This window comes from Manis pentadactyla, chromosome 1, assembly GCF_030020395.1.
Source record: "Manis pentadactyla isolate mManPen7 chromosome 1, mManPen7.hap1, whole genome shotgun sequence".
NCBI lineage: Eukaryota > Metazoa > Chordata > Mammalia > Pholidota > Manidae > Manis > Manis pentadactyla.
The window spans coordinates 117,075,441-117,095,742 of record NC_080019.1 but is presented as its reverse complement, the minus strand read 5'-3'; the positions used below and the strand labels follow the sequence as shown (position 1 = coordinate 117,095,742).

Genomic DNA, 20,302 nt, shown 5'->3' with positions numbered 1-20,302 from the left:
GTGCAGAGCTCTGCCAGGCTAGCCTGGCCCCATGAGGTGGAAAGGGCCCGTGATGGCATAATTTACTGTGGGGAATGTCAGTTTCTTTTCGTGGCTCTTTTCGTGTGATTGCGCTGACCGGTCCTTGTCTCTTGTCCTCGCTCCCTCCTCCTCCTTGCAGTGTGCGGCCAGCCCTCTCGCTCCCTGCCAAACCTGGTCAAGCGGATCATCGGCGGCCGGAAAGCCGAGCCTGGCCTCTTCCCGTGGCAGGCCCTGATAGTGGTAGAGGACACCTCGAGGGTGCCCAACGACAAGTGGTTTGGGAGCGGGGCCCTGCTCTCTGAGTCCTGGATCCTCACAGCAGCCCATGTGCTGCGTTCCCAACGCAGAGACAGCACAGTGACACCCGTCTCTAAGGAGCATGTGACCGTATACCTGGGCCTGCATGACGTGCGGGACAAGTCGGGGGCTGTTAACAGCTCAGCTGCCAGAGTGGTGCTCCACCCAGACTTCAATATCCAGAACTACAACCATGACATAGCTCTGGTGCAGCTGCAGGAGCCCGTGCCCCTAGGACACCACGTCATGCCCATCTGCCTGCCAAGTCCTGAGCTTGAAGGCCCAGTGCCCCACATGCTAGGCCTGGTGGCCGGCTGGGGCATCTCCAATCCTAATGTGACAGTGGATGAAATCATCAGCAGTGGCACACGGACCTTGTCAGATGTCCTACAGTACGTCAAATTACCTGTGGTGCCACATGCTGAGTGCAAAACCAGCTATGAGTCCCGGTCAGGCAACTACAGCGTCACAGAGAACATGTTCTGTGCAGGCTACTACGAGGGCGGCAAGGACACGTGCCTTGGAGACAGTGGCGGGGCCTTCATCATCCTTGATGACTTGAGCCAGCACTGGGTGGTCCAAGGCCTGGTGTCTTGGGGGGGCCCTGAAGAATGTGGCAGCAAGCAGGTCTATGGGGTCTACACAAAGGTCTCCAACTATGTGGACTGGGTGTGGGAGCAGATGGGCTCGCCACAAGGTCTGGGCGAGCTCCAGGTGGAGCGGTGAGCTGACTGGCTTCCCCAGGGCCTGCCTGCCCGCCCTGGGCTGAGTGGGGCCGCGCCACACACTTCTGATGGCACACTCCGTGCTGCTCACCAGACCGGCGGAACGGAACACGCTGCTCCCGTTCTCCTGAGGCAGTCCCCGGGACTCTGAGAGGCAGCTGTGTGGGAAAGGAAAAAGCCTCTGCACAAGAGACTGGGTCCACGGCCCTGCCCTCTTCAGGACTCACTCCCCCAGCAATCAGATGAGGAGGCCCAGCCTCTAGGCCAGTGCCGGCACTCCCAGAGCGCTGAGCCCCTTTGGCCTTACCCACTCCTATTCACTTAGCAGCCCCTTTAGTCCCACTGTAGCTGTAAGTGGGCTTGGACCTGAGTGGTAGAAAATGTTTCCTTACATTGAGCTGAACTCTGAGTCCATATATTTTCCCAGTTCTGCACCTGGACACGCTCTACCCCTGCCCCAGACAAGCCTAGTCCCTCTTCTAGGAGAAAAATGCTCAGGTTTTGGAAGGCTGGGCTCATACCCCAGAGGACCCTCACTCCTAGTATAATGCTTTGCAGTGTTTATGTCCCAGGGGTTTCTCTCCCAAAAACTCCTTGCAGTACAAGCCTTATCCCTTCTGTTCCCTATTAAAGGAATTTCAAAGAACAGAGGGAAGGTTTGTGGTGACAGTGGGGAGAAGACAGCAGGGGAGGCCCCCAACACTTTTAAATCACTGCTGGCAACTCAGAACATGTTATTTGGGCCCGTGTCACCCTTGACTACCAACTGCCAGTACCGGGTGTTGCTCTAGAGAATATACCTGCCACCATAGACAAGCACAGAGCAACCTTCCAGCCTTTGAAATGCATCATCTGTAAAGGCTACCCAAGCCCCAGCCCCAGGCACAGAGACTCAACTGGATTGCTTGGAAGAAGAGGTGTGCTCGCTGTGTCCCACTGTGCTTCTGGGCAGTAAAATGGAAGAAGAGTGGGCTCAGGACATTAGGAGTGACCTAATTCTGCATGATGCCCAGTGTGCCCAGGATCTGAGCTCTTCAGAGAGTGCACCCAGCATGGGTGATCAGAGGGATCCACTCCTCCTGGTTTCCAGAAGCCAGAGTGAAAGGAAGCAGAGACTTGCCCACAAAAGATGGTGAGAAGAGACAGCCGAGCGAGCACCCTGGGTTCCAGCTCCAGCTCTGCACCCAAGGCTGTATAACCTTTACCAAATCACATGCCTCCCTGTGCCTCAGTTTCCCTATCTGTACCAAGGAGGCATTACATCCCCCGCAGGGTCCTTCCAGCTCTAGCACTCAGTGCTTCCGATTGCCAGCAGCCTGTCTCTGGCCCTCACAGGGCTGATCTCCTGCTTCTCCCCAGAGCCCATGCTCTGGAAACTGTCCATCAGAGAAAGGCAGCCAGAGAAGCCCCTGAGAGGGAATCCAAGAAAGCAACTGGGGAGTGCCCACTGTTCCAATCAGTCCATGAAAGCACACTCCTATGTCTATGAATGGTGCATGTAGAAGATGCTATATTTTGTATATTTTATATCACAAGCTTCACTACTCTGTATGGCACCTCTGTTTCTCCTGTCAGGGGTCTACAGTGGAAATAAACTGTCTGGATAACCAACAGTCTTTGCTTTGGAGTTTGGTTATTGTTGGTGTTGGTTTGTTTTGACCTTTTGAAGACAAACTCACCCTTTCATCAAGCCAAAATATCTCCCATTACAGAGTACAACTTCTGTCACCTGGACATCATCCAAGGAGTAATGAGGAAAGAATTTGGTTATTGCCAGGGGGCCTCTCAGGCCACACATTCCTTCACTGACATGCCTGCCATTTAAGTCCTTGATTTCAAAGCGCTCACCCTAGCATGCAGGACAAAGTCATGTGCATCTAGACATCACACAGGCAGAAGCAGTGAAATATCTGTTGTAAGAGGAGTGGAGATTGCAGTATGATGGGAACTTAAAGGAGGGAGAGAGTCACATCGCTGAAGGGCATCTGGAGAGTTTGGCAGAGAGGGTGCCCAGAATTAGTCCTGGAGAGAAGAGAGTTGACAACGGGAACAGACGGAGAGGAGGATGGCTGAGGGAGTTTCCCACCCGGCGGGCTCTGAGTAGCTGCTGGGAATTGGGAAGGGGTGATGGTGGCTTGGGGCAGCTGGCTCAGACAGGGAGAGTGAAGGCAGTGGGAGAGGCTGAAGGTGCGGTCAGGCTGCAGTCCATTCATCTGTGATTTTCCCCAGTCCTACACAGCGACAAAGAAGGCAGATGGCTGCCTGGATCCAGGGCCTGAGCTGTGAGTGCTCTGGGAAGGCAGGTAGGAAAGAGCTAGTGGTGCTAGCCAGAGTGGGAAAGCCCAGAATTGGAAGTCAGCTGACCTAGAATTATGGTCCTGCTACTAACGCATAGGGTAACTTTTGGCAAGTCGCTTCCTTTCTCTGGGCCTCAGTTTCGTTAGCTGCATGATGAGAGAGAGACTAGATGGTTTCTGAGGGCTGTTCAGCTGTAGGGTTCTGTGTGTCTATATCTGTGAATCAGATCATGCAAACAAGGTATGGACCAGGCAGACTGGGATCTTCAACACCCCAAGGCTCTGAGGTGGGGCTTCTCTGAAGAGAAGAGATCCTTGTAAATGGAGCATGAAAATTCTTTATTAGTTAAGACTTTCATGTATGTGACAGAAACCCAACACAAACAGCTTAAGGGAAGAGGGAGAGAGAGTGAATTAGAGGCTCTCGGAGCTGTACCAAGAGGCTTTAGGTATGATTACATTAAGGGTCTCATATATCAGGATACAATCTCTCACCTCACTCTTCATTGTTCATCTCTGTCTGTAACATCATTTTCAAAGACTCCCCATAAAGTGATTATTGACAGATATGAGCATGTAGCCAACAGCTCAGCAACCCCAGCAGTGAAAGATTTTTTTCTTATTCGAATATGTTTAGCAAACTTCCAAGACAGGAAATTGGCCTGATCAGGGTTACATTCCTATCTCCAAGAAACCACTGTGCTCAGAGGATGAGAGATTTTAATTAGTCAGGTCTGGAACACATTTCTACCCCTAGAACCAGAGGTCAAGTCATTCCAACTCAGGATATATAGACTAAGAATGGGGGAAGAGTGGACCCTAAAGGAAAACTATGATGCTGCTACTGAGAAGGTCAATGGATGCTGGAAGATCAAAAATAACAGATGTGCCTAACAGAGGGCGATGAGCTGGTAACTCTGGTGAAGGGCCAGATGGAGCCCAGAGTGTGATCTGTCCTCCCTCCCTCCCCTGGCTGTAGTGTGTGGGCTCCCCAGGGTCGCCCGGAAGCTGATGGCCAGGATCTTCAATGGACGCCCAGCCCAGAGGGGCACCACCCCCTGGATAGCCATGCTGTCATACCCGAATGGACAACCCTTCTGTGGGGGCTCCCTTCTAGGTAAGGAGAAGGTGGAAAGGGTGGGGGAACCAGGTTGTGGGGCAGGGTTGAAATGAAGGGACCCGACCCTCTTCCTGGAGACTGACCAAGATTTCTTCATTGAAAATCACTCTCCAACTAGTAACAGGACCTAGGAGCATAGTGTGGTGGAAAGAGCCTGCAGACATGTGCCCCTGTTCTAGCTGGCTCCTTCGGTCAACATGCACCTATGTAATCTCAGTCAATTTCTGGCAGTGAGAAGGAAAAAGAGAGTCAGACCCTCAAAAATGGATTACAACACAAGACATTTAAGTGCAACTCAAAGGCAGGGTGTGCCAGGACTTTGGGGCCAGGCAGAATCAGGACACTCACCCTGGAGAAGTCAGGGAAGAGAGAGTCACTAACACCTTGAATGTCACACTTAGGAATTTAGATCTATCCTGAACACTACTGCAGATTTATGAGCATTTCTGGAAAGTTCTCCCCAGGGGCAGCATGTATCTAAAGGAGGACAAATCCAGAAGCCAGTTCAGTGAAATGGCTGTTGCAATTGTGGGATGGGAAGTCATTAGTCTCAGAATAAGGACAAGGGATGGAAATGAGGCAGATCCAAAAGCACTGGGGAATAGAATTTCAGAATTTTGTAATGGATTGATGTGGGTAGAAGTGGGGACAAAATGGCTGATGGCTCTTCCTGCCACAGTTTGGTCCAGATGATCTAAGGTCTAGTTTAGCTCTGACGACATAGGAAAAATGAATAGCAATCTAGAGTTCCTGGTCTGATGCCATCACAGAGGAAGGCCTGGCTGGCTCTACCTCTGCCTAGGCAGCCTGGCCCCTCACTGACTAACTCCTCTAGAGTGCAGTGAGGGCAGCTCCCCATCAGGGATCCCCCGGGGGCATCAGGCTGTGGTTCAGACACCCCAGGATATGTGACATGGCAACAAGGCATTAACTCTCTTCTGTGAGGGGTTAACCCTTATAGTCCCACAGACAGAGGTGAATGGTTCCACTCTACGGAGCCTCCCCAAGAGGCAGGGGAGTGCACACAGGTGTTCAGGGGACAACCAGTGGGGGAGTGACAGCAGAGAGGAGGCAGAGGAGGGGAGAACAGATGGGGTTACAAGGACAAAGACAGGAAGGACAGAAAGAAAGAGACAAGACCAGGAGAGAGACCTAGAAAATGGGAGAGGGTTGTGAAAGAGATTAAGGAAAATAAGAGGAAGCAAATACAACAAGAGGAAGAGAGACCAGTGGGCTGAGATGCCCAGGAGAGAAGCCATGCAGAGACAGGGAAGGAGGACGGGCCAGAGGTGAAAGAAGGGCAGGAAAGAAGCAGAGACCTGGGGAGGAGCAGGCAGGGAGTGTGAGAGGCAGCAAAGATGTTTCCGATCGTGTTAGAATGTGAGTGAAGAGACGGATTATGGGCCCACAGTTTTAAGAATCAGTTTTCTTAAGCCCTGAGTGTTTATGTTGAATAATGTTCAGTGCTTATTTTACCTGCTTTGTGTTTATTCCCTATTACTTCTGCATGGAAAGATGTTTGAAGTCTGCTTCTCTGCCCTCAGCCAAGCTACAGGTTCTCTCACACTCTGCCCTCCCCACAGCCCTCCTGATCTTGAACCTCTTTCCTCCTCCTGCTATCCAGTATTGCATGGGGCGGGTAGGGCGGGGGCAGAGAACGCAGGAGAAGGGGCTGAGGGACAGATGCGGGGAAAGCACCACCATTTTAGAGCCTGGCTCGGGGACTCTGAGAGTATTTTCAGAGCTCTGAGGCAAAGCCACAGCTTTGGACTGGCCACTGTGCACCCCTGGTTTCTCATCTAAATGGCCCAGAACCCAGCTCTGAGGCAGGCTTTCCTACCTGGCTGTCTCTTCCTATTTTATCCACCTGGAAAACTTGGCCAACAGCTTCTGGCTGTGGACAGGGATCAAAATGCCTCAAAAGAAAAAAGAGCGGCCTGCCTAGAGCTCTACCAGAACCCCAGGGCTGGAGCACATAGCTGCTCCTGAGAGGGCTGTGTGGGGCCTGGGACCAGCTCCAGGAAGGTAGCTCTGCCCTGGACTCTGAACTGACCTGATTCCCACAAACCTCCTGCAAAGCCCCGGTACCTTTCTTTCCATGTGGCTCATCCTAGTTATGCCTCTGGGTTTGACTGCTTATGGTTTTGTTATCCGCTCTACCTAAAGGATGAATGGGAGCCTGATTCTATATTAGGTAAATGGCAAGAACCTGCTCATCAAGGGGAAAACATAGCCGTGAGACAAGAGAAGCTCTAGGCTGATTGTCAGGAGACCCAGGGTCAGGCCCTGGTCTGCCAGTAGCCTTCTGGGTGACCCTGCTTTCTTCAAGGCTTCAAGATCTTTATCTATAAAATGAGATGTTTGGATCAGAGCAGTGGTGGAAGTAGAATCATCTGGGGAACTTTCAAAATACATCCATCCCTGGGCCCTGCTCCCATGACTTAGCTGGTCTGACTTCAGGCCCAGGCACTGTTTGTTTGTTTTTGTTTGTTTGTTTGTTTAATTCCCCCAGATACTTCCAACGTGCACCCAAAGTTGAGAAGCACCATGATAGACCAGTGCTTTTGAAACTTGAATCTGCATAGAAATTTTTTGAGGATCTTGTTAAAGTCCCCAGATTTTACTACTAAATGCAGATTCTGATTCAGCAGACCTGAGGGTAGGCCTGAGAGTGTGTAGTCCTAAGAAGTTCCCAGGTGAGACTGATGCTGCTGGTCCAGGGCCCACCAGGCCTAAGCGGCGATCAATAGGCACAAGGTTTCTGTGGGCCCACACTGGGCTCTCTGGACCCCACCAACCCCATGGGTTTAAGGGAGCCCTGCAACCCTGGGCAGGATGTTCAGCCTTGGCCTTGGTCAACAGGCAAATGCAATCACAGATTTAAGTCTTCATCTTCAGATGAGGATTGGTGAGTATCTGACTTGGGGCTATGAAATGCGGTAGAGAAGGGTACCCTGGAATAGTTTTCAGGCCCTCAGCTCAGGACAGAGGCAGGCAGGCTGGCCAGTGTGTGTGTGTGCGATTCTGTTCTCAGGATCCAACTGGATTGTGACCGCGGCTCACTGCCTCTACCGGCCTCTCAATCCTGAGGACCCCACTGTATACAACTCATACCTGCTCAGCCCTTCTGACTTCAAAGTCATCGTGGGTGAGTGAGAGACAAGTGCATTCCTGAAGCCAGTAGTGGTTCTGGGAATGGGGTGTGTCCACTCACGCGCACACTGGGGCGGGACACCTGGGGTGAAGAAGCAGCTGGACCTGGAGTCCAGGAACCTGAGTCCAAGCCCAAGGCTGCAGTTTCCAGGTGGTTGGACGGTGGGCAAAGGGTAGGCCTTGGTTATTATAGTGGTCCAATAAACAGCCCAGTCTAGATAATTTCCAATACAAGCCTCCCCTTTCCTTTATAATATCAAGATCACCAGCTTATTCAATTTTTCGGTATGTATTTGCGTAGTGACACCATGCCAGGATATAATAAGAACACAGATATAATTGAGCCCTAGTTTGTGCCCACAAGGAGCTTACAGTCTAGTAAAGGAATAAAATGTAAGTACAGACCTGTAATCAAAGATAAGAGGCAGTAAGTTCTGTAGGAAAGGAACAGATAAAGAGCCTTGGGAGTTTATAGGAAAGAGATTTCTAACTGAAGAATCTGAGAGACTTTAGGGAGGAGGTAACACACCACCCAGGCACTGAAGAGTGATTATATGATGTGGACCTGTGGTGAGGAGCATTGGAATTAGCATTATAAGGCAATGGATCAGTCCATGAAAAGAGACAGCAGTTGGCAGCCCTTGAAAGTCCATGGGGAAGGGCAGGTCAGGTGGGATGGCTGGGAAAGGAGGGGAAAGACAGTAAGAAAGTAAAGTGTGGAGACATTGGTGGGGGGGGACAGGGAACATGTGTGACCTTACCCTCCATCCCTCCACTACCCCCATGCCTCATGTGCCTTCTTTTTGCCCAGGCAAGCACTGGAGGCTCCGTTCAGATGGGAATGAGCAGCATCTGAGAGTCAAACATGTTTTTCTCCATCCCCTGTACCACCCCACAACTTTTGAGAATGACGTGGCTCTGGTGGAGCTGTCGGAGGGCCCGGTGCTGAACGACTTTGTGATGCCCATCTGTCTGCCCCACCGGCCCCCACAGGAAGGTACCGCTCTGACCTCTGCTCCAGCCTCTGCTCCTGCCTCTGCAGAGCAGCAGCGCCCCCACAGGGACTTGTGGGCATCCGTGAGGCTCTGGAGGACCGCGTAGCCAGCTGTGCTGCCTGATCCTCTCCGCTCTCCCCACAGCACCCAGCAAACGGGCTCCCAGGCAGCACCAGCAAACGGGCAGGCTAGGGCAGTGCTCTGGGGTGAGGAAGCAGTGCCAGGGTGAGGCCAACAGTACAGTAAGCCTTCCCGGAGTGCCCCAATTGTCAGAACCACCCCCCTAAGCAGAACTTCCATCTCAGAGTCTCCTGTGAGGCAGCACAAAGCTGAGTATGGAAGGGTGAGTTTGGAGCGGAGGGGCAATAGCTTGATCACCAGCACAGACTGCAACCCCTGGACTGCTATTTCTGAGGTGCTGACCCCGAGGGAGCTGCTGAACCTGAAATCCCTTACTCCCACACTGAGGACACACCCCCACAGGGTGCTGGCACTATTTCAATAAAATGCTATATTCAAGTATTTCCCACATAGTGACAGTCCAACAGGGGCCGTCAGCTTCCTTTTCATCCTGTTCTAATTCAGTGGTGCCAAGTCACAGCAAACCTCCTTTAGTTCAAAAGAAGTTGTAAAATATGACTGAAAGTAATCTGAGAAGTATTTAGGGGAAGTGACCCAACAGGAAAGGCATAGGTATGGCTCTGAATTATCGGACGTCAGGTCCCACCATGTACCAGTTGCTTTCCAATCACTAATTTATTGACTACTTGTAAAAGCCTCCTAAGCTGGAATTGTAGACCCATTTTCCAGATGAGAAAACTGAGCCTCAGCCAGGTGAAATGACTTAGCCAGGACAGAGCATGTGAGAAGCAGATCTGGGGCTAGAACCCAGGTTTTCCTACTTAACCGCCACGCTGCCTTCAGACCCCAGGCTCCTTTTCAAATGAAGAATAATCACTGCTCAGCCCACTTCCACATCACCCTGAGATCTGCCCACTTCATAGAATGGTAGAGATATCAGGGCTGACATGGGTTTTAGAGAAAACTAAGCCCAGCTTCTTCAGGATAGGGAAACTGAGGCTCAGAAGAGGAAGGAGAAGTGAGAGCTCTTTAAAGGCAACATAACATTGTGGATGAGGCTGGACTTTTAATTTTTTCAGTTATTGATTGCACAGTATTACAGGTACTAGGATGCAGCAGTGAACAAGATAGATGAGAAGACAGCTCTCATGGAGCCTAGGTTCCTTGCTAGCTGGGAGTGGGAGACAACAGATCACTAAGCACATATACCAGCTAAAGTTGCCTAGATACAAATGCCCAAACCTCTGTTGCAGGTTACCTCCCACCCAGCAGTCTCCCTCCCAACCATGCTACCTTTCTCTGAGGGTGCAAATTCAGCCCTTCTTCTACAGAGAAGGATGGGGCTGCAAGATGCAACCCTCTGAACCCCCACCGACAGCCTCTGTGCTCTCACTGTGTCCTCTTTCCTCCAGGGGCCATGGTCATCGTCAGTGGCTGGGGGAAGCAGTTCTTGCAGAGGTTCCCAGAGACCCTGATGGAGGTGAAGTTCAATCTGTGCCCTACACAAAGTGACACCTTTTCCCTACATTGGACCTTCCAGCTCCATGTTGCCCCTCAGGGATTGGGAGGCTTGGGCAGAGGGTGGGTGAGAGACACCAGGACCCAGACTCACCTCCAAAATTTGCCAGGTCTTTGAATCCCAACAAGCTTGACCTATCATAGGGCTCTAGTCTCTAAACATTGTTCAGTGTTTGCGTAACTTATTTAAGTCCCAGCTTATGGAAATTATTCCAGAAAATAGTAGGCTTGGACCCCCAAAGGATGATCCATCTGTACATATGAATGGGCTAACCAAGAACAGACTAAAGTAATCGAAGGGGCTAAAGAATAGACTCTTGAGAATCTCAGTCCTTGCAGTAATGAACTTAACTGTTGCATTTAGAAGTTCACATTAATATCATTTCACAAAAGAGCACTGAACTAGGAGTAAAGAACTATGACTCCAAGTCCTGGCTCCTACTAACTTGCTGGATAATCTTATACAAGTCATGTGCCTCTCTCAACCGTAGCACAGTATCTCCAGCTGCAGAGTCAGGGGCGACCCCGGGTGTCCTCCAAGAGCTGTCTGACTCTGGCATTACTGGGTCCTGTGCCTGCCATGCCAGCGTCTAAATCCTTCAATATATGTTATTTTAACATGCTTCAAAATTTCAGATTGGCAACAGCCATTCATCCCTTCATTAATTGACTCCCAGGTGTTTATTTGGTGACCCCTACTTCCCATGTACCAGACATTGCCCAGCTGTAAGGTAAGAGGGCAGATCTGGCCCCTGGCCCTCTTGGGCTTGTAGTCAAGTGGGAGAAGCAGCACCTACCAAAGCGACGAATGTGATGAAGGAGTAGTGCAGGGACGCACAGCAGGGGGTCTGACCTCGTCTTCAGGGTTCTCTTAACTGATACCTGAACAGTGAGCCCAGGTCAGTCTGGCACCCGAGAGTTTGCCGAGGACATGTGCTCATGGCCTCCCTGCCATGACTTCCTCTCCCCCCTTACCCAGGAAGGCCAAGGCCAGGGGAATCTGAACGGCCTCTGGTCGTCTCCCAGCAAGGGCCAACAGGGGCTGTATTTGGGGGCGTATGACCCAATTAATTCTTGGTTTGTCTCAATGAGACTCACACGTCTCCTCATTTTATTCCAGACATCTACTCCAACATTTCCCCTCAGGCTGAATTAAGGGCTTTAGAAATCACAGTACCTTACTTTTATGTATCAGCATATCACCTCAATCTAAAAAGATATTTCGTGAATACAGACTATGTTCCAAGCTATGTAAGACAGAAACGGACAAGATCCCATGTCTAGAAGCTCATGCTGTAGTAAGGGAGGACATAAATAAACACTTGCTGCAAGGCAAGTCGTAGTGACCCTTACAGTACCTGACATTTATATAGTATTTGTCATTTCCAAAGCACCTGCTCATTCATCTCCTCTTTGTACAATTCCATGTGATTATTATGTCAAATATTGTGATTTCCATTTTTCAGTTGAGGAAACAGAATCTTAGGGGCCTGAGGAGTGATTAAGCCACACAGTCCAGGCCCCACGCCCAGAGTGGTAGAGACAGGGGACAGAAGACTGACTGCAGGTTGTGCATACATTGCCATATTTGAAAAAATGCATGTATTAGGCAAATATTATTATCTCCATCTTAAAGATGAGAGAATTGAGGCCAGGGAGGGCAAATGACTTGCCTAAGGTCACACAGTAAGTTCATGCCTGGGACTGTACTGGAACATTGATCTCCTGATTCTCCATTCAGTGTTCCTTCCCCTGCACCCTAAGGCCGTTTCTGAGACCAGGTCTCAGGTAGACCAGGTTCACCCGGGAGGGAAATGGGAGGAGCCATGTCCAGGGTGTCAGAGCAGCAAGGATGGCTCAGCGTGGGTGGGGTGGGACCAACAGTGGCCTTGTGTTCCAGATCGAAATCCCAATCATTGACCACCGCACCTGCCAGGAAGCCTATGCCCCGGTGAAGAATAAAGTGACCAGGGACATGATCTGTGCTGGGGAGAAAGAAGGTAGGTTAAGAGGCTGGCATAAACAGGGCACCAGCAGCCAGGCTGTGGTGCAGAGCCCAGCAATGGGAGGGCTGGAGACCTGGAGCGTGTTAGGCTAAACAATGGAGGAGGAGGAAGAATACTGGAGGGTGGTGATAAAAGCATTCCACTGAAGAAACTGTATCAAAAAGAAGAATGCTAAGACATTTCCATCACTCCCTTCTCCAAGCCCAACTTTCCCCTATGAAATGAGAGAGTCTGGAACCTACACTTCTAAAATCACTGAGCCCTGAGGAGGTCTGACCTGGCCCTGCCCAGAGCCCAGGTTGGAGCAAATGGTCTGCTGCGCCCCCTCGTGCCCAATTCTCTGAACTACAAGTCACATGTGCCGAGCTGGAGGTGTCTTTGGATTTGGGGCTGGAAAAGGAAACCCTTTAACCTGCATCTCCTTTTCCTCTAGGCGGGAAGGATGCCTGTGCAGGTGACTCTGGAGGCCCCATGGTGACCCTAGATACTGAGAAAGGCCAGTGGTACCTGGTGGGCACGGTGTCCTGGGGCGACGACTGTGAGAAGAAGGACCGCTATGGAGTGTATTCCTACATCTACCACAACAAGAACTGGATCCAGAGGGTCACTGGGATGCAGAACTGAATTCCATTACTCAGCCCCCTTACCACCCATCTGTGGTCAGTTAGTAGCAGAGGATAATTATCTGGTGCAAGACGCCCCTTGCCCTTCACCCAGCTCGTCAGCCCACCCATACATTCAGACCAATAAAGGGGGCATCTCAGCCCCCTTTTCATTCATTTTAAAGGATAGTAGTTGAGTGATCAGAGCACAAGGTCATACCCAGGCCCTATCATTCTCTGGCTTTGCAGCCCTGGGCTTTCCCAACCTCACCTCTTTGAACCTCAGTCTCTTCAGCCATATTATAGAAATAGCACACCTGATCTACCTCAAAGAAGTCTGATGAGGATTAAATTAATTAATTTACACAAGAACTTAGCACAGTGCAGGCATAAACTAAGTGCTCCATAAATGTGACTTAGCAGAAGATCAGTGTGTCTCCCAGGCAGCTGAAGTTCTCTTACAAATCCTGGCTTGTGGTCTCAGGGCTGATCAGTGTGCACCCTTACCCTGAGCCTTGACCATCTCCTTCATCTGCCTCCAAATGTTCTATGCTTCTCTGCTACCATGCATCCCTCCCAAACCCAATTCTCGCTCCCTATAAAAAAGTAAAAAAGACAAGGTTTTTAGTCCTATAGCATGTCCCATGGCAATGCACTTATGAACATGAACTAGACACCAAATTATGAGAGCGTTGAAAGAAGCAGGGCAGGGAGGGATCCTCAGACACCAGGTTCTAGAACCAGCTGCACCCCCAGCTCCCTGTGTGACTCTGTATGCAAGCCCATTCCTCTCACCCAAAGGACCCTCCCAAACTGACAATCTAGGATGCTACAGAGCCATTTTTCCCTCCCAGGTTCTGACAATCTAGGAGGCAACAAATCCATTTTTCCTTGATGAGATGCATTAAAGCCAAAGTGACCAAAAGGCAAAAGGTTCCAAAGAGCTTTGACGTGAATCAGATACCACTGTCGCAGCACATATCCCTTGTCCACCATATCCTGGTTCCTGAGGTTGTAGGCCCGGCAAAGCACTCGCCAAGGAAATTTGCCTTATTCCTAAACAGCATCTACTCTAGACGCCCGCCTCCTTCCCTTCATAGGGGCCTGAGCTGCATAAGGTCAGCCCTGGTAAGCTAGACCCAGGCCCCCTGCACTCTCCCTCCCAATGTCCACAGCTGACCCCAAGCAGCCATTCCTCTGTTCCTCACCCCTGTTCCTCACCCTGATCACCCCAGCCCTACAAGGTCATTAGTATTTCCCAAGCAAAACGCCTTTCCCCTACAAGAGCTACCTCCTCTCTCAGGAAGTTTCCAGAGACCTCCCCTCCAGAGCTCTGAGATTTAAGCCCTCAGGGGATCAGAAGCCCCATGACCCTGTTCTCTGTTCTATCAAAATTTGTCTTCATAGGAGATTTCAGTTCTCAACCTGCCTTGCAGCTGTTGGAGTCATTTAGGGTCTCTTGCTGAAAGAAGATACAGAGGAATGAGAACTTAATGGACACTAAGCCCTAGGCTGAACGCTCAGGGGCAGCAGTTCACAGCCTGCCTCTGGTTCTATGAGCAAGTCGTTCTACCTCTCTGTGCTCTGCTGTCTTCTCCGGAAAGGGAAGATGGCAATGGTACCCAACTCCATGATTCATCAAGCAAGCTGGAGCTCTGCTTCAGACACCAAAGAACTGCAATACTAAGTTTTAGGATTGCTCTAAAGCATTCCAAAACACCATACCTCCCCATTTCATGGCACAGCCTAGACAGCCCTCTGCCAGTGCTGACTGCTCTGGAGATTACAGAGATGAGGGGAACATGACTCATACCTCCCAGAGCTCCTCCAGGAAGAGCTGACACATGCACAAATGACTACCATGAACAGAATGGATCCCACCAAGTGCTATGTTGTGGAGCAGCACGGAGGCAGAAGAATGGCCATTCCAGTATGGAGGCACTGGAGAGGGAAAATCAGGAAGGCAATCCAGAGGAGATGGTGTTGGAGCTGTTCAAACCTTTGGGAGGGTGGGCATTTCCATAGGCATGATGGAGGAGGCCCTCCAGGTGGAAGGAGAACATGAGTCCCCTCAGGCTTTCCTCCAATTGCACTAGCTTCTCTCACACAAATGACAGTCTAGTAGGCCAGCATTCTGATTCTGGAATCAGAACCAACATCTAAGAGTCTTTCTCTTTCCTTAAAGTCGGACAACAGTGGGACTTGAAACAGGCTCAGGATTTGTGTACAAACACTGACCTCTGGCTATACCCAGTTTACCGAGTTTATTACCCCCGTTGCACATGCATCCTTATTCTGAGGAACTAAATGTGCTAAATGTGTCTAAATGTGCTGTGGAACTTCAGCTCACTCTTAATCTACAGCAGTTATTACATGTCAGGTCCTGCATGGCTGCTAAGGTCCCAGAAACCCAAATCTCTCACACAGTCATGGAAGCAGAGGGTTGGAGTATCTGTTAGGACCACCTTATCTAACTCCACAACCACGTTCTTGAGCATTTCAAGAGACAGGAAACATTTCCTCCAAATGTAGCCCATTCCAGCTTCAAAAGGTGCTGCCTCTTAGAAGGATCTCTCTTCTATGCAACCAAATTCCACCTCCCTAGAATATGGTTCCTATATAAAAAGCTATAATTTGATACCATGGATGTTGTTATCAATAGCGATCATGCCATTTTTATCATCAACAGAAGTGGTTGTTCCCATGGGTAACTACACATTGGTCCCAATAAACATCTGCTTTGAGTCAAAGCATTCTGTTTGGCTTGTGTGTTTCTCATGGGCTGATAATTCTGGTGAGTTCATGGTTTCATATGTCATTTCTCTGTCTCTGCTGAGTATCACTGAACTGTGAAGAGATAGGTTAATGGGAAGATCCTATTATCAATACAGCAGCATCCCACAGGTTTTTCAGGCCAGTTCTGATTAAGTACCTTGTCCTTTTGTTCCTGTAAATTAACAAAATATCCCAGGATGCCAATCTTTCAGCGTGTAAATTACATTCCTTGATTGTCACTCACACCTAGACTAGAAAAAAATTTTACTTCTTATGTGTTCGATTTCTTCACTTTGGTTCGGAAAACACAACACCATGTCTATGAATGGTTTGTTCTGTGTGGGAGTATGTACTTTCCTTCTGCCATGAGTTAATCTTGTTCCCTGGTGGCAGGAATCAAAGAATCAACACCACTAAGAAGCCCACCAAGAAAAGGTAGGCAAAAATCAGGGAGGGGAAATCTATGCCACTCATGCCTCAGAAATGGTGGCCAGTCTGAGTCCAGACTGGGCTATTTAAGTAAATAGTTTGCTCTAAAGGAAATGAAACATAACTCTCCATCCCTTAAGTATGGGCTGCACACTGACTTTCTTCCGAGGAGTACAGGAAGGGAACGGGGGAAAGGGTAGCTTTATAGTGCAGAAACCTGACAAAACACTACCCCATCCAGGTGATCACTGTTACCATCAACAGTGATGTCAGGTTGACAGTGTGTGACCTTGCTATGCTGTGATGAAATGGCACTGTACCTCTATGTTCCTTCTCCCCAAATCTCATAACCCCAGTCTAATCATGAGAAACAGATCAGAAAAATGCCATTTGAGGATATTCTACAAAATACTTGATGATTATTCCTCAGGGTTGGTAAGTTCATGAAAAATAAGGAAAGTCTAAGAAACAATCCCAGCCAAAATGAGGCTATAATGGGTTGAATTGCAACCCAGAAAAAGGTATGTTGAAGTCTTCATCCTCAGCACCTCCAAATGTGACCTTATATGGAAATAAGGTCGTTGCAGATGTATGAGTTAAGACAGTGTCATACTGGAGTGGGGTGAGCCCTTCATCCACTGTGACTGATGTCCTTATAAGAATAGTAAATGAGATGCAGAGACACTGGCTCAGAGGGAACACTTGCGACAAAAGAGCAGAGACTGAGGTCTTACAACTGTAAGCCAAGGAATCCCGAGGGTTGCCAGCAACAGCCAGATGCTAGAAACAGGCAAGGAAGTATTCTCCCTTACAGGTTTCAGGGGGAGCATGGCCCTGACAAAACTTTGATTCCAGATCTCTAGCCTCTGGAACTATGAGACAATAAATTTCCATTGTTTGAAGCCATCCAGTTTCGGATACCTTGGTATGGCAGCCCTAGTGGTTACAATGACTAAATATGTGTTATCTTAGATGGCATCCTGGAACACTAAAAGGATATTGGGTAAAAATGAAGGGCATCTGAATAAAGTATGGGCTTTAGCTAAGAATAATGCATCGACACTGCTTTATTAATTGTGACAATGACCCATACTACAGTGAGATATTAATAACAGGGGAAACTGGTGAAAGGTATATGGGAACTTTCTGTACCTCTTCACAATTTGTCTGTAAATCTAAAACTATCCTAGAATTAAAAGTTTATGTGGCCCAAGATCTCTCAGTTAGGAGATGGGGAACCAGGATCTTAAATCAATTCTGATGGATGCCGGAGCTCAAGCTCTTACTTCATTGGTTCTATACCAGTGGTCCTCAAAGTGGGCTGCATGTGAGAGCCACCTGGGAAGTTTTCCAAATTACTGATGTCTGCGTCCCACTCACAGAGATTCAGATATAATAAGTCTAAAGCATATAATACATCATATAATTTATGTAATATATAATTTGTATAATATTATAAATGTGTATTATATAATACATAAAATTTATATAATATAGAGGACTCAAGAAGGCGGCATGAGCAAGGTGGCAGAAATCTCCTCCCAAAACCATATATATTGTTGAAAATACAACAAATACAACTATTCCTAAAAGAGAGACCAGAAGATATAGTACAACATCCAGGCTACATCTACATCTGTGAGAACTCAGCATCTCACCAATGGGGTAAGATACAAAGGCGTGGCCCGGCAGGACCCAAGCACTCCCCCCACCCCAGCTCACCAGCAGGAGGAGAGGAGTCAGAGCGGGGAGGGAGTGGAAACACAGAACTGCTAAATAACCAGCCCTAGTAATCTACACTGGGAGTGCAGACACACATTGCATAGTGTGCTGGATATTAGAGAAACGGAAAAGTAAAATCCGAGATGGAGAGACTGGGAGTGGGTCCCCACAGCCAGCTCTCCTGGGACAAAACAAAAGCGGGCGATTTTTAGAAGTCTTGAAGGGACAAGGGCTCAACAGCTGAACAAAATCATCCCAGCATACTCAGCCCAGCAGGCTGGGAATTTTTGAGGATCTTTGGGCCTCCTAACCTCTGGATGGGGAAAGCAGCCCCGAAGTCCCTCACACTGATAAGCAGCTGCCATTCGGTCCCTCCAGCTTGTGCTGCACATGGGAACAGCCCTCCCACAGCAACCATACACAGTCTCCTCCCAGTGCGCAGCTAGCCAGGATGGGCAGCAGAAGCCGGTGCAAGGCCCCAGAGACACAAAGGGGTGCTGTTCTCACAGGAGAACACCCCTGGCACGGCTGCGACTCCACACAGTGCTCTAGGCTAGCCTGAAGGCGGCCCTGCCCAGGGCAGCCCCAGAGATCCCAGGCACTGCCTCCAGGTGTGCGGGTAAATGGTGCAGGGAGCAGAGAAGGGCATGATGAACAATAAGCAGGAAGGGATTCTGTTCTCCCAGCTGACACACGTGCCACCTGCCTGTGACCTCTTCTATTGCCATGAGAAGGCAGAAGAATCTGGTCCAGTCAAAGATCACCCAGACAACCCCAGAGAGAGGGCCTAATGGGATAGATTTAATCAGTCTAGTCTTCCTGAAAAAGAATTTAAAATAAAGGTCATTACCATGCTGATGGACCAACAGAGAAGTATGCAAGAGCTAAGGGATAAAGTCAGGAGGGAGAATACAGAAATAAAACAATCTCTGGAAGGACTTAAGAGCAGACTGGATAAGGTGCAAGAGACTGTTAATGGAATAGAAATCAGAGAACAAAAATAAAGAGAAGCTGAGGCAGAGAGAGAGAAAAGGATCTGTAGAAATTTCTCAGCAGAAACATTACAGGCCAGAAGAGAATGGCATGATATATTTAATGCAATGAAACAGAAGGGCCTTGAACCAAGAATACTGTATCAAGCATGATTATCATTTAAATATGAAGGAGGGATTAAACAATTCCCAGACAAGCAAAAATTGAGGGAATTTGCCTCCCACAAACCACCTCTACAGGATATTTTAAAGGGACTGCTCCAGATGGAAGCACTCCTAAGGCTAAATAGATGTCACCAGAAAAATAAAATCACAACAAAGAAAGCAGACCAACCAAATACTAACTACAGGCAAAAAATAAAATCAACTACTCACAGTCAAAGGAAACACACAAGAGTACAGAATAAAACACCTAACATATAAAGAATGGAGGAGTAGGAATAAGAAAGGAGAGAAATAAAGAATCATCAGACTGTGTTTATAATAGCTCAATAAGAGAGTTAAGTTAGATGGTTAGACAGTAAAGAAGCTAGCCTTGAACCTTTGTTAACCATGAATCTAAAGCCTGCAATGGCAAAAAGTACATATCTTTCAATAATCACCCTAAATGTAAATGGACTGAATGCACCAATCAAAAGACACAGAGTAACAGAATGGATAAAAAAGCAAGACCCATCTATATGCTGCTTACGAGAGACTCACTTCAAACCCAAAGATATACACAGACTGAAACTGAAGGGATGGAAAAAGATATTTCATGCAAACAACAGGGAGGAAAAAGCAGGTGTTGCAGTACTTGTTTCAGACAAAATAGACTTCAAAACAAAGAAAGTAACAAGAGATAAAGAAGGACATTACATAATGGTAAAGGGGTCAGTCCAACAAGAGGATATAACCATTATAACTATATATGCACCCAATACAGGAGCACCAACAATGTGAAACAAATACTAACAGAATTAAAGGAGGAAATAGAATGCAATGCATTCATTTTAGGAGACTTCAACATACCAGTCACTCCAAAGGACAGATCAAACAGACAGAAAATAAGTAAGGACACAGAGGCACTGAACAATACACTAGATCAGATGGACCTAACAGACATCTGCAGAACTCTACACCCAAAAGCAGAAGGATACACATTCTTCTCAAGTGCACATGGAACATTTTCTAGAATAGACCACATACTAGGCCACAAAAAGAGCCTCAGTAAATTCAAAAAGATTGAAATTCTACCAACCAACTTCTCAGACCACAAAGGTGTAAAACTAAAAATAAATTGTACAAAGAAAACAAAAGGCTCACAAACACATGGAGGCTTAACAACATGCTCCTAAATAATCAATGGATCAATGACCAAATTAAAATAGAGATCAAGTAATATATGGAGACAAATGACAACAAAAGCACAAAGCCCCAACTTCTGTGGGACACAGTGAAAGCAGTTCTAAGAGGAAAGTATATAGCAATGCAGGCCTATTTAAAGAAGGAAGAACAATCCCAAGTGAATAGTCTAAAGTCACAATTATTGAGATCGAAAAAGAAGAACAAATGAGGCCCAAAGTCAGC

General features: G+C 48.3%; 1 protein-coding gene across 4 annotated transcripts in view; it reads left to right on the top strand.

Annotated features, from left to right (window-relative positions):
- The window catches only part of MASP1 (MBL associated serine protease 1), a 60,783-nt gene extending 45,218 nt beyond the window's left edge, over positions 1 to 15,565 (top strand). For 2 of the 4 annotated variants that reach the window (XM_036875310.2, XM_057500990.1), the window contains one exon: positions 161 to 2,656. In XM_036875310.2, the coding sequence (XP_036731205.2) occupies positions 161 to 1,044 (884 nt within the window). In that variant the 3' untranslated portion in view covers positions 1,045 to 2,656. Of the gene's footprint in view, positions 1 to 160; positions 2,657 to 4,319; positions 4,458 to 7,494; positions 7,609 to 8,424; positions 8,611 to 10,101; positions 10,170 to 12,107; positions 12,208 to 12,646 lie in introns of those variants that run through there. The other 2 variants (XM_057500998.1, XM_057500996.1) reach the window with 2 other exon arrangements.
- The last annotated feature ends 4,737 nt before the right edge of the window (positions 15,566 to 20,302 follow it).